This window comes from Manis pentadactyla, chromosome 10, assembly GCF_030020395.1.
Source record: "Manis pentadactyla isolate mManPen7 chromosome 10, mManPen7.hap1, whole genome shotgun sequence".
In the NCBI taxonomy this organism is placed as follows: Eukaryota; Metazoa; Chordata; class Mammalia; order Pholidota; family Manidae; genus Manis; species Manis pentadactyla.
Genome location: NC_080028.1, coordinates 81,762,560 through 81,776,732, shown reverse-complemented (window position 1 = coordinate 81,776,732; position 14,173 = coordinate 81,762,560). Strand labels below are relative to the sequence as shown.

Sequence of the window (14,173 nt, the reverse complement as noted above, 5' to 3'; positions counted from 1 at the left end):
GGACAAGATTGGGGTTGCAAACTCAGGGAGCATGCAACCTGCCACCCACCTGGGCTCTCCTCTGCTCTAAGGTCTGAGATACTCACTGCTCTCGGCCAGGATAAAGCTGTTGCATTCCTGGGAGTTATTGCCAGACCGGTCCGTCATATTGACATTGAAAATGTCATCAGCCATGAAGGGGAACACATCCATGTGACACATGTACTTTGTATGCGTGGTGTTGTGCGTGGACCGGTGGAGGTGGCAGGATGTGACCTCGTCCTCCAGTTCTCCATACGGGTCTTGCCTTCAAGGACAGAGCAGCTGGTCATGGCTGGTGGCTGGTGGGGACTCCGTGCACAGGGCCAGGGCAGAAGTCCACAATCTTGGGGCTGGGAGGGATTTTGGAGGGGAGTCCCTGGCCCAACCAGCCCTTTCCCAGGGAAGGTGTCCCTTCCCCTAAAGCGTCTCTGATGGATCCTGCCCAGGCTCAGCTTGCATGCCTTCAAGGGACTGGGAACTCAGCTTTGGAGGTTTAGTCCATTCTTGTCTGGACTGAGCCTATATTTGTCCCTGTCATTTCTATCAACTGCAGTACTCTCCTACAGGAAGGACACTAAGCATTTTTTCCTGCCCTCCTTCTATCTAACATCCATTAAATATGAAATGAGTGCTGAGGGCCAAGACAAGAGCCAATGAACCTCATTCCCTGCTCATGACAAACTTCCAGGGAGGCAGTTGGTAGAGGGTTGGGTGGGGGGAAATGCTCTGACTTTTTAACTCCCACCAAGCAGAAACAATGGGTTTTTAAATATGTATAGGAGTTCACCAAATATTTATTTCCCTCCCTACATCTTCAGGCTCTGAACATGATCACACTTGAGGACCAATACGGATTTGTAGACATAGTTCTCAGCTACATATTTGCTGGAATAGAACTTCTGCTGAATAAATGCTCTTCTGACCTCTTGCCCAGCAGCCATGGGGACTTTTAAATTAAAACTCTCTGTCACCCCCACGTCTAAAAGCCTCCAGGGACTTCTCATCACCATACAATAAAATCTGGCTCCTGCCTACCTCTCCCTTCTCTGCTTGATATCCCTCCTCCTCACACTGGCTCACTTCACCCTGCCACACAGACCACCTCACTATTCCTTAAACCCACCAGCTCTTCCCCTTCCAGGGCCTTTGCACGTGCAATGCCTGCTGCCTAGAATGCCCTTTCCCCAGCTCACTGGCCGCCTCCTTCTCATGCTACCTCTCTCCCCATCTCACTGTTCTCCATTCTGGGTTCCAGGTTCCTATTCTTGATAGCACTCATTGTGAGCAGAAAGCATCCTGCTAGGTGTTTACTTGTTCACCGTCCATCTACCCAGCCACTCCCCGCTGCCCTATGTCAGGACATCTGGGGCCTTGTTGGTCTTGGTCTGCTGAACCACTGGTGCCTACAACTGCCTGGCAAGAGCTCAATAAATGTGTTCTGAATGGATGAGTGAATTGATGATGACAGAACGGAAGCCAGTGATTTAATACTGAGAAGCACTTTGACAAAAGATTCTCTCCTTGACCAAACTCTACTCAGGTTCCTCTGAACTCTCCCCTCCACAAGGCCCCAACCTGTGGGCTTCCATGCTTGTTTCTGCATTGTCTAGTTTTAGCAAGACCCCTACTAAGTCATTTTAGCTAGAATCCCCCATCCTCGATATCTGATCAGGTCCCTCATCCTCTCCCACTGCCAGATGCTGTCTGATCAGCCTGGGCTGTGTCAGCAAGAATCCAGAAACCCCCTCGGTCCGATGTTTCTTCTTAATAACTGTCCATCCTCTGACCCTGCTCCCCCTGCTCCTTGGCTGTATATTCCCACTTTTTTTTTTATGCTCAGAGTTGATCTCAGTCTCTCTCCCTCGTGCAGTGCTCTCTACACTTATCATGATAGTTCTGAATAAAATCCGCCTCATGATCTGTAACAATTGTCCTGAATAATTTTTTTCTTTAACAATATAGACTAATAGGGACCCATGGATTTTGGAGTCAGACTGCCTGTGTTTAAATTCTACCTCCACCATTCACTGGCTGTGTGACCTTAAGCAAGTTGCATAACCTCTCTGAACTTTGGAGCCTTCATTTGTAAAATGGCAGGATCGGAAATGATCATTCATATGCAGCACATAACAAGGTGACTGGCATATAGTTAAAAAAATACGATGCTCAAAAAAAAATCATATAGGAGTCTGTTGTTCTGGGGCCCCCAAACCCTGCGTGGGTGGAAGAGTACAGACAGAGCTGCCCTGCAGCCTCTCAATGGCATGCTCTGGACAAGTCCCATGAGTCCTGGTGGTCGTCTGTAAGGTGAGCATGGTGATTCCCAGCTCACTGTCTTTCTCAGTGAAACTAAATGCAGTGGGTAAAATCACTGAGCTGTTATTTTTACTGCTAAACTCCCTGCCTGCACACAGTAGGTCCAGCTCAGTCTGCAGCATCCTGCAGGCTGCCCTGAATAGCATCCCCAGGGCGGGCGAGGCCTGGCACTTACCAGGTGAGGGTGAGTGTGCCAGGGTGGACGGCCCATGTCTGCAGGATGCAGGTGATGGTCTGGAAGTAATCAGTGTAGCAGGCGAGGTCTAAGCAACCCCAGGCTGGAAAGTTAGGGTTAAGAGAGGCCTTGGTCGGGGGGCTGGCCAGAGGCTTCCTGGCTCCTCACTCCCTCACCCCCTCGAGGCTGGGGAATGAGTGGAAGCAGCAGCCTCAGAGCCAGGATGAATATGGTGACCCAGGGGCCACTACGATGTGGGCCTTGGGCAAGGGGTTCTGGCCACCTGACAATTCCTTGTTTGAGCCCCTGAAGTTTCAGGGTGGCCATAGAGACAAGACACTCCTAATATGAGACACGACCAGCTAAGTGGGTGCCCACCCCAGCACTTTCCCCATAAGGCCCGTGTCCAGCCACTGGGTCAGCATCCCTCCCAGCTGGGCTCTCTCTCCAGATGGCACATCTAGAGCTCCCGACAAGAGGGATTCACAGAATCAATGGGGGCACTGCTGAGCATGCCCGACGAGGAGCCCGCTCCTTCACAGCACTGGGGCAAGACAGACATGGGCCTCAGTGATGCCAGCGGTGCATTAAGAAGGCATGGAAACTTCAGGAAACTGGGAAACTCTCGAATACTTCTGCCAAGATGTCTCTGTTATCTGACTGCCCAGACGAACCGCACCACCAAGGGACATGTGTATGCAATTTGGTTGGAAGATGTAATACTCTCCCATCCCAACATTAATTGCTTCTCTTGCTCCTGAAAATGACACTGAAGTCATAATTGCAAATAATACTTGCAAATTTTGTTAAATGTTTGACAAAGTACAGTAAGTAAGGTTCAGTTTTGCATTGTAAGATCAAGTGCCAACACTGCTTTTTCCACCACTGCACACTGTTTACCAGAAATTTGTTCCCCTTTTTAAGTGGATTTCATTTTTGGTGGGTTTTTCCTATTTTTCCTGGACCTCACTCTGGGTCAGAAGCTGGATTCAGAGTCAAGAGCACTGTTGCTGGAAATATCCTTTAGTCCACCCCCACTGCCATTTTATAGATAACACTCAGGCTCAGAGACTGGACGTTGTCTCGTCTCTTGGTGTGGGCTGCAGAGATTATCACCCAGGAAAGGCAAAATTTAATCCAGTTCTTCATGTCCGCATATGTGGCAGACATTGCTAATTGATCACGGCACTCTCTCCCTTGGGTGTGGCCTCAGGATCCTTCTCAACACAGTTCTCCCCACAGACACTGCCAAGGGGTCTCAGTTGTGGAAACAAAACCTGCTTTAACAGAGGAGAGGAACAAAGGGTGAGGACACAGAGGCCTACTTCAGACACTTTGTAAAGAAAATGGGGTTGACTTTGGCAGGACCTAAAGCCAGGGCTGCAGGAGCCACCACGTGGCTGCATCTTCCATGAGCCCATATCCTGGTTGTTCTTTCTCAAGGTTCCATAGTTTGGAGAGGAGGAGAGGAGCTGCAATTCCCAGCTAGGCTTAAGACCACCAAGACAGGGTTGGTCTCACACTTGGAATGGAATGCTAGCAGGGGACAGCAGCCCTTGCCCTAGCACAGAGAGGGCATCAGGGACAGAGGGAGTAAAAGCCCAGTCACCTGGTCAGTGCCCCGAGTCCTGGGCACAGAGCCCTTGGGCCACCCCTCGCCCAGGGTTATCAAAGCCTGCAGGAGGCAGTGAGAAGCATGAAGAAGGGACACATGCTCTGAGTCCCCATCTGTAAGCTGGGGACGCCGGCCCTCCGAGGCTGTGGCGGCCCTTAGATGACACCACGTCGGTGAGGCCCACGCTGCCTGTGCCCTGCACACACAGTCAAAGCAGGCCGTTAAGACCAGGGGTATCAGGTAGATTTGGGAACCGATCCCAGCTCTGCCACTGCCCGGCTGTGTGGCCGTGGCCCTGTCCCTTATCCTCTCTGAGGCTCAGCGTCCTCAGCGGAGAACTGGCCACGATTGCAGCACAGACCTCACAGGGCTGCCGGCAGCGGTTTCCTGAAGGAGCTATTTGAGGCTCCGAGTCTTCTGGTAAAAACCAGAGAGAAATGCTGATGAGTCAGCAAAGAGGTGGCCAAGGGCCCCTTGCCCTCAGTCCAGCCCACACTTGCGCCTGTGTGCTGCAGGCACCTCCTGGGCCTCTCGGCCTGGCTGTGCCCCTAGGCTAACTCCTGGCTTTTCCCACTTCAGGGGTCTAACGCTTCTCCCTGTGGCCGCAGAGTCCTCTGGTTCTCGGGGCCGCCTTCCAAGGCTTCGGCTACTTTTCGTCCCCACCTCCCTGCCTCCCTGCCAGGGAACATCAGTGCCTGCCGGGGACCCAGTGATCGTCGAGAAACACCGGGAGAGTCATTACATGAGGTGAAACTGAGGTTAGACCCCAGGCAGGACTTCCTCACTGAGGGCTTAGGAGCCAGGCAAGGCCGAGAGCCCTGGAAGTGAAGGATGGAGTCTCCCGTCCCCCTGGTGAGACATATGGCGCAAGCCCCAGGACTGGGCCGCCCGGGACTCACAAACCACTCCTGGCTAATGGAGCCCTCCGGTCAGATGAGTTCCAGTTAATGGAGAGCTGGCTGCTCTACTCAATCTGTGCCCCTCAAGGGGACAGACGCCAGATGCTTCAGCCCTGTGGCCTCCAGCCATGCCCTGGGCCCACCGGCCAGCCTCTCCCCATCCCACATTAACCTGCAGACCTTGGGGCAGCTACTCACCGCCCTGGAGCACCAGCAGGACCACAGGGGCAGCACAGACGCGCAGCATGCTGATCCCGCGAGCCTGGAACAGACGCACAGTGAGAGGCTGGGCCCAGCGGAGGGACCTAGGGACCCTGAGCCGCCCCCTCTGGCCACCATCCCTCCCTTGAAGATTCGCCTCAGATTCTTGGACTTGTCTCAGAAACGCAAAGCCCGTGGATGCTCCCAGGATTCTGCTCCTTAGAAGTGGCTGACTGGCCCCTTGGTCCCTCCCTACTTGCCCACTTTCTTCCTGTCCCCACAACACAGGCACGAAGGGAAGGGAATTTAGAGAGAGCGGAGCTTGCTGCTCCTCTCCCCCTGCTGAGCCTGTTGATGCAGCGTTGCGTGTGGGATTCCACGTGGGCATTTATTGAACTGAAAAAGAGACGGGAAGGAGGCAGGGAGGTGGTGAGGCAGGAAGTAGACTGGTTCGGAAAGTGATATTTGAAAAACAGTGATCAGGAGTCCTTTCCACAGAACACCCATGGTGACATCAGCCCAATAAACTGGCTTCTTAACAAATAAAACCAGGATTAGCCCACAAAGGAAGTCCCTCCTGAATACCTCAAGTAAAGGTAAGGTTGGCCCAACAATGAGCCTTCTTGATCCCAAAGCCCAGGTTGGCCCACTGCAGAGCCAGGGAGAGGGCAGACTGACCACACAGGTGCCTAGACACTGCTCTGGGTGAGATGGGCAAGAGACCTCTTGGAGAACATAACAAGCCCATCCAGCAAGAGGGGACTTCGGTGCCTTGGCCACAGGAATGACCCACCAGGCTGACAACGCCAAGCTCTTGTTGGCCCTTTGCCTGTTGCTCCCCCAGCTCTGTGTCTGCTTGGAGAGGTGCCAGCCAGAGGCCAGTGGGGCCGCCCACCCAAGCCCAGAAGCCCTACGCACATGCCTCCCATGGACAGGGGTATAGCTGGCATGCAGCTGGCACTGGAGCCCAGAGGGTTGACCCCTGCCCTGGTTCCCCCAGATCCCACTCTGGCCCCACTGAGAGCTCCCTCTGATCTCCCCAACAAGGCACAAGCGGGTAGTGGGGAAAGGCACAAAGAGGCCGCCTACCAGCTACGTGGCTCTGATTGGTCATGTCCCCTCTCTCAGTCTTGTAAAATAGACATAGTAAAGCCCACTTCCAGAATCCTTCTGAGAATTTAAGGAAGCATTTTGCAGAAAACCCTGAGCTTGGCTGGCCTCTGACATGTAAACACACACTAAACAGCCAAGACTGATAGAGCATCAGAAATGGAGGGACCCCAGAATGACCTAGCTAAGAGGTCCAATATTTCTCACTTTCAAAATGTTGGACATACATGTAGATCATGTATATTGTCATTTATTTTCTACAAATGAACTCAGTTAAAAGTTTAAATTTAACCTCATCCTAAGCAATAACATCCATAGTTGTGTATTTTTTTCCCAACACCCTTTTATATGAATAGCATCACTATTAAAATAAAATAATGTTGGGGCAAATCCCATTTAAATCTGTTTAAGAGACACTGAGCTCACCTGGCCCCAGGCCCTGCAGGAGCCCTCTTCTCACACTTTGAGGATCCCACCTCCCATGCAGGAGGTGGAGTTCATTCTGCCCCTAATTAGCATGCCCACACCTATGACCCCAGCCCCAGCACAGGGCTCCACACAGTTCTCTGTCCCTGGCCCAGATTCAAGGCTCCTCAAGCCTCCAAATTCCTCTGAGCTGCACAAAGGATGCACAGGTCCCTGGGGATGAGGGAAAGAGTCTGCTGCTTCTGTCTGCCTGGCATCTCTTCTCTTCTTTGGAAGAGCTCCTCTAACTGGAGCTGACTTGAACCCCTGCTCCACAGGATGGGCACCAGAAATGGCCAAGAAAGCACCCCAACCTGCCTGGCCACCCTGAATAGATCAGGGATGGACACAAACCAGGCAATGTCAATGGGAGCAGTATGGGATTTTTTTTATAGAACTCTACTTAAGAGGGAACTTTTGGTGGCCTGTTAGAAGTTGGTAGTCATCTTGTTACCTCTTAGAGAGAGCCTGCCTTAAAATGGTGTCAATTCCGAGAAATACAGATCCAGAGTCCCCATGGCATCATTTCAGGACTTAGATCCAGCCATATCTGATGTCCACATCTGGACTTTTCACTTACCTAAACCAAAAAACATGTATTTTGCTCAACCATGTTAAGTGTTTCGTTTTTCTTGCCAAAGATACCTGATAGAGTGGAATAGAGCATGGACTTTGAGGCCAGAGGATCTTGGAGGAAATAATAGCCCCTCTCTGGCTTTTCTACTCTCTGACCTCCACTGTCATCTCTAAAATGGGGCAGTAATGCCCACTGCACCTGGCAGTTCAGAAGAGTCAGTGAGAAAGCAGATACAACGGTGCTCTGTGAACCATTCAAAGATGCTGGATTTTCGTTATTACTGGCCAGGGGCTCTGACTTACTCACCATCCCCCTAACATCCCAGGCCCTGTCATGCCTCTGCCTTTGCATGAGACAATTCTTGTGCTGAGTCTTCTTGAACACCTTTCTCCCTCCCATCACTCTAAACTTGGCCTTCAGGCCCACCTGCTCCATCTCTGCATCCGTGAAACCACACTGGAATGTTCCAGAACTTACCGCCTTCCACTTACCGCCTTCAAGATTTTCATCACTGCTATTATTGACTTGTTATTTATCTTTTCCGTGCCTCATTTTTTGCTCTAACAAACATGTCTCAAACAAAAATACAATATCATTATCAATAGGTAGCTAGCATGAAATGAAGAGGCCGTTAAAACACAGACTTGGGGTCAACCTGCATCAGTTCAAATCCCAGCACTGCTTGCTGTTTATGGGCTGTGTGATCTTAGGAAATTTACTTAATCTTTCTGGCCCTCAGGATCCTCATCTGTAAAAATGAGATAATAATAATAGTACCTACTTCATAGGGTCCCTGGGAAAATTAAAATAGTATTTGTAAAGCATCTGGAGCAGTGCCTGGCATATAGTAGATGTTGTGTGTTTCTTATACGAAACTGTCAAACTAGCATAAAACTCAAGACAATGAAATGTCAAAACGAAATACAATGAAAACAGAAGACATTAATTGAATCTTAGTGAGATACTACCCCCTCCTGGGAGATTCTTAGGAGTTGGAACTTGCCTGTTTAAAAAGGGGAATTAAGGAGTGTCAAAGTGTTTAAGACATACTTCGCCGAACTGAGATTCTCACCCACCCCATCAGCAGAGGAATGGAAGAAGGTTGAAAAGAGTCTAACCGTCTCACTAGGAGTCCAGGGACATTTAACCCTGCCTGAAATAAGCCACTCAATTCTGGGAAATACCAGCCTTGAATGACAGGGCCCTTTCTGCAGCACCAAGCGGGAACGCCTCCCCATCCCACTACCGCCCCTGCCCTGAATCCATCCCCCACGGGTCTCCCGCTCAGCCTGACGCCTAAGGGCGGCCGCACCCTTCTATGCACTTGTACACCGACCACCAGGTGTTCTCCCGAGTGAAGGTCAGAGGTGCCCTCACTGCCCTCTTGCTAAGGAGCCTCCGCCGCAGCACTCTACCTCTGCAGTCTCCTGCAGACGAGTGGAGAGCACCCAGCTCGGAGTCTGCCAGGCCCCAGATGTGTGTCCTCGGGCAAACTGCCAACCCCTGATTCTCTGTTTTCTCATCTATAAAATTGGCATCCTGACTCTTTGCTGCAGGTTTAGCACATCCCTGGATGGAACGGAGCCCTGGAAAGATGTTTGTCCACCAGGCTCCAGTACCGAGAAATGATCTCTGGGGTTGTGGTAATTCAGGGTAAAACTTGGCTAAATTTCAGTAGATTCTGGGGAAGCTGAGAAGCTTGGGGGTAGGAAGTTAGATTGAAGTAGGTGCTCTGGAGAATATAAAGTGCTTAACTTCACAGACACCAGAGAAATGCAAATAAAAACCACAATGACATACCATTTTAATTTTATCAGATTGACAAAAATAAAAGTCTGACACATCACATGCTGCAAAGGACTGGTATAAATGGGCATTCTCATTCACAGCTAGTGGAAATGTAAATTAATACAACTGGCCTGGAAAATTGTTTGGCATGGCCTAATAAACTTGAGCAAGTCCTTGGGCTAAGATCACTGCCAGGTGTACTACTAATGAAACTCTGGCACATGTATACAAGGAGCATATGCAGAAATGTTTATAGCAGCATTGACTTTAATAGTGAAAAGTTGGAAACAACCTAAATATCCATGAGCAAGAAAATTGAAAGATAAATTGTGGTGTAATCACTCAATGTGAAAATGAATCACAGCTTCTCACAACAAAGCAATCGACTCACAAACAAAATCCAGAGTGAAAAAAAATTAGAAAAGAACACATGCATAATAACTACATCTGTGTCACACTTAACACTGTGTGAGATAGCTTTATATATTATTTAGGTGAAATACATGTGTTCTAGAAGTGTAGAGAAATTCAGGTTAAACATCAAACTTTGAATAGTGTAGAAAAGGAGCAGAGGTGATGACAAGGAGGTATTCAGGTGTCTCAACAGTTTGGTAACAATGAAGTTACTATGGGTGTTGATTATATTATTCTTTGTACCTTTTTGTATGTCTAACTATTTCAAAACATTTTAAATGTAAGTGAATCTGAGGTTTGTAAAATAAAATGTGAAGGGGGACTTTTACTTTTTATGATGGAATAGTTGGTGTTAGACTAACTTCCACTTGAGAACAATTACTAGGCAGGAAAAAAAAATGTGAGAAGGCATAAGAGAGCAAACAAATTAGAAAGTACTTGAGAGGCTAGGATGCCAGAGAAAGGAAAATGCAAAGAAATTCTACATGCAATTTCCCCTCAAATAATGTCAAGTCATTGCAAATGAGATGCATACCAAAACACCTAGCAGGTAACATCTAGTAATAGGCTAAAGGCTAAGAAGAGATTTTGGCAGTTTCAGAGTGCTAAAGAAGTAATTGTAGTTCAGGGCCTAGCAAGAAGATGGGCCTTGGTAAATACCCAGTTATTCAGGAAAGGCTATGCATTGGGAATAAGGAAAAATCAGAAATAGTTTAGCCTTGACTATATCAAAGTGATCAGCCTATATTCTATATGTCTGCTAGTAGAATATTAAACCCTTTCTGGAAAGATCTAACCTTATCCAAAGCCACTGTATTTCTCATACACAATGTCCAGCTGTCAATTAAATTGTCATGGCAAGCCAGGAAATAGCACTCAATGACTGACATCCAAGAGGAAAAAAGGCAATAGAAACAGACATATAGGTGATTCAGAAAATGACATTATCAGACATGATTTAAAATACTATGATTAGTATGTTCAAGAAGTCCACCAGATATATGAAATCTATTTAAAAATAGAAATCCTAGCATGGAAAAATACAATAATTGAAATTCATAGGAACTGAATACATGGATTCAGCAACAGATTAGAAACACTAGAGGAGAGGATTGGTAAACTGGAAGATTGGTCAATTGAAAATACCCAGATTGAAGCATTCAGAGAAAAAATGTTTAAAAACACAGAAAAGAGCAAAAAAGACATAGGACACGTTGTGAAATACATGTATTTTGGACTAAGAAAGAGAGAAGAGAAAACAACTAAGAAGTAATAATAGAGATAATGGTTAAGAATTTTTTAAAACCAGCAAAATACATTAAGCCACAGATGCAAGAAGTTCTACAAAATCCAAAAAGGACATATGAAGAAAACCACACTGTCCATGTAAATGAAATGTCCAGAATAGGTAAATCCATAGAGATAGAAGGTAGATTAGTGGTTGCTAGGTGCTGTGGCTTTGGATGGAGAGAGAATGGAGAGTGACTGCTAACGGGTATGGGTTTATTTTGGAGTGATGAAATCATTCTGCAGTTAGATAGTCGTGATGGGTGCACAACTTTATGAACATACTGAAAAGCACTTAATTGTGCACCTTTAAAGAGTGAATTTTATGGTATGGAAATTACATCTTAATTACAAGTGTCTTTAAGTGAAGGCAAAACAAAGATATTTTTCAGAAAAAAAAAAGCTGAGATAATTTGTCAGTGGTAAGCCCATATCAAAAGGTATATTGAAGTGAGCTTTGGGGGCAAAGGAAAATAATCCCACAGGGAAGGCAAGTTACTGTAGGAAGGAATGAAGAGCAATAGAGAGAAATATGAATATAAATGAATATTAATTGATTAAAATAATAATAATGATAATGTCTTATGAAGTTTAAACTATATGCAGAATTAAAATATATGGCCTGATGTCCCAAATATAAGAAGGGTGAATAAAGTCAAAGGTCACTGTATTGTCTGGAAAGTACTAATATAAGGTAGACAAAAAAATATCAAGTGTGTATGTTGTAATCCCTAAAATAGGCACTAAAAGAATTATAGATGAAAGTACAACTAACAAAAAACAGGAAATATAGAATAATAAATTTGTAAGAACTTTGTTCTTCTGAAAAATGGGTAAAAGAAAACAAACAGCATGATGGTAGACTCAATTCCAAACATATCAGTACTTTTTATTAAATGTAAATGAACTTTCCAAAAACAGAAGAGGAGGGAATACTCCCAAACTCATTCTATGAAGCCAACATCACCCTAATTCAAAAACCAGGCAAAGACCCCACCACAAAAGAAAATTACAGACCAATATCCCTGATGAACGTAGATGCAAAAATACTCAACAAAATATTAGCAAACCAAATTCAAAAATACATCAAAAGGATCATACACCATGACCAAGTGGGATTCATCCCAGGGATGCAAGGATGGTACAACATTCGAAAATCCATCAACATCATCCACCACATCAACAAAAAGAAGGACAAAAACCACATGATCATCTCCATAGATGCTGAAAAAGCATTCAATAAAATTCAACATCCACTCATGATAAAAGCTCTCAACAAAATGGGCATAGAGGGCAAGTACCTCAACATAACAAAGGCCATATATGACAAACCCACAGCCAACATCATACTGAACAGCTAGAGTCTGAAAGCTTTTCCTCTGAGATTGGGAACAAGACAGGGATGCCCACTCTCCCCACTGTTATTCAACATAGTACTGGAGGTCCTAGCCATGGCAATTAGACAAAACAAAGAAATACAAGGAATCCAGATTGGTAAAGAACAAGTTAAACTGTCACTATTTGCAGATGACATGATATTGTACATAAAAAACCCTAAAGACTCCACTCTAAAACTACTAGAACTGATATTGGAATACAGCAAAGTTGCAGGATCCAAAATTAACACACAGAAATATGTGGCTTTCCTATACACTAACAATGAACCAATAGAAAGAGAAATCAGGAAAACAGTTCTATTCACAATTGCATCAAAAAGAATAAAATACTTAGGAATAAACCTAACCAAAGAAGTGAAAGACCTATACCCTGAAAACTACAAGACACTCTTAAGAGAAATTAAAGAGGACACTAACAAATGGAAACTCATTCCATGCTCCTGGCTAGGAAGAATTAATGTCATCAAAATGGCCATCCTGCCCAAAGCAATATACAGATTTGATGCAATCCCTATCAAATTACTAACAACATTCTTCAACGAACTGGAACAAATAGTTCAAAAATTCATATGGAAACACCAAAGACCCAGGATAGCCAAAGCAATCCTGAGAAAGAAGAATAAAGTGGGGGGATCTCACTCCCCAACTTCAAGCTCTACTACAAAGCCATAGTAATCAAGACAATTTGGTACTGGCACAAGAACAGAGCCACAGACCAGTGGAACAGAATAGAGACTCCAGACATTAACCCAAATATACATGGTCAATTAATATTCGATAAAAGAGCCATGGACATACAATGGGGAAATGACAGTCTCTTCAATAGATGGTGCTGGCAAAACTGGACAGCTACGTGTAAGAGAATGAAACTGGATCACTGTCTAACCCCATACACAAAAGTAAATTCGAAATGGATCAAAGACCTGAATGTAAGTCATGAAACCATAAAACTCTTAGAAAAAAACATAGGCAAAAATCTCTTGGACATAAATATTAGTGACTTCTTCATGAACATATTTCCCTGGGCAAGGAAAACAAAAGCAAAAATGAACAAGTGGGACTATATCAAGCTGAAAAGCTTCTGTACAGCAAAGGACACCATCAATAGAACAAAAAGGTATCCTACAGTATGGGAGAATATATTCGAAAATGACAGATCCGATAAAGGGTTGACATCCAAAATATATAAAGAGCTCACACACCTCAACAAACAAAAAGCAAATAATCCAATTAAAAAATGGGCAGAGGAGCTGAATAGACAGTTCTCTAAAGAAGAAATTCAGATGGCCAACAGACACATGAAAAGATGCTCCACATCACTAGTTGTCAGAGAAATGCAAATTAAAACCACAATGAGATATCACCTCACACCAGTAAGGATGGCTACCATCCAAAAGACAAACAACAACAAATGTTGGCGAGGTTGTGGAGAAAGGGGAACCCTCCTACACTGCTGGTGGGAATGTAAATTAGTTCAACCATTGTGGAAAGCAGTATGGAGGTTCCTCAAAATGCTCAAAATAGAAATACCATTTGACCCAGGAATTCCACTTCTAGGAATTTACCCTAAGAATGCAGCACTCCAGTTTGAAAAAGACAGATGCACCCCTATGTTTATCACTGCACTATTTACAATAGCCAAGATATGGAAGCAACCTAAGTATCCATCAGTAGATGAATGGATAAAGAAGAGGTGGTACATATACACAATGGAATGTTATTCAGCCATAAGGAAAAAACAGATCCTACCATTTGCAATAACATGGATGGAGCTAGAGGGTTTTATGCTCAGTGAAATAAGCCAAGTGGAGAAAGACAAGTACCAAATTATTTCACTCATATGTGGAGTATAAGAAAAAAAGGAAAACTGAAGGAACAAAACAGCAGCAGAATAACAGAACCCAAGAA

At 45.6% G+C, this 14,173-nt stretch overlaps 1 protein-coding gene across 5 annotated transcripts in view; it reads right to left on the bottom strand.

The window, feature by feature from the left end:
- The window catches only part of IL21R (interleukin 21 receptor), a 34,521-nt gene that overhangs the window by 6,896 nt on the left and 13,452 nt on the right, over positions 1 to 14,173 (bottom strand). The window contains exons 2-4 of one of the 5 annotated variants that reach the window (XM_036916883.2): positions 5,225 to 5,288; positions 2,513 to 2,571; positions 87 to 371 (exon numbers count right to left, since the gene is read on the bottom strand). In XM_036916883.2, the coding sequence (XP_036772778.2) occupies positions 87 to 201 (115 nt within the window). In that variant the 5' untranslated portion in view covers positions 202 to 371; positions 2,513 to 2,571; positions 5,225 to 5,288. Of the gene's footprint in view, positions 1 to 86; positions 372 to 2,512; positions 2,616 to 5,224; positions 5,289 to 14,173 lie in introns of those variants that run through there. The other 4 variants (XM_036916881.2, XM_036916884.2, XM_036916882.2 and 1 more) reach the window with 4 other exon arrangements.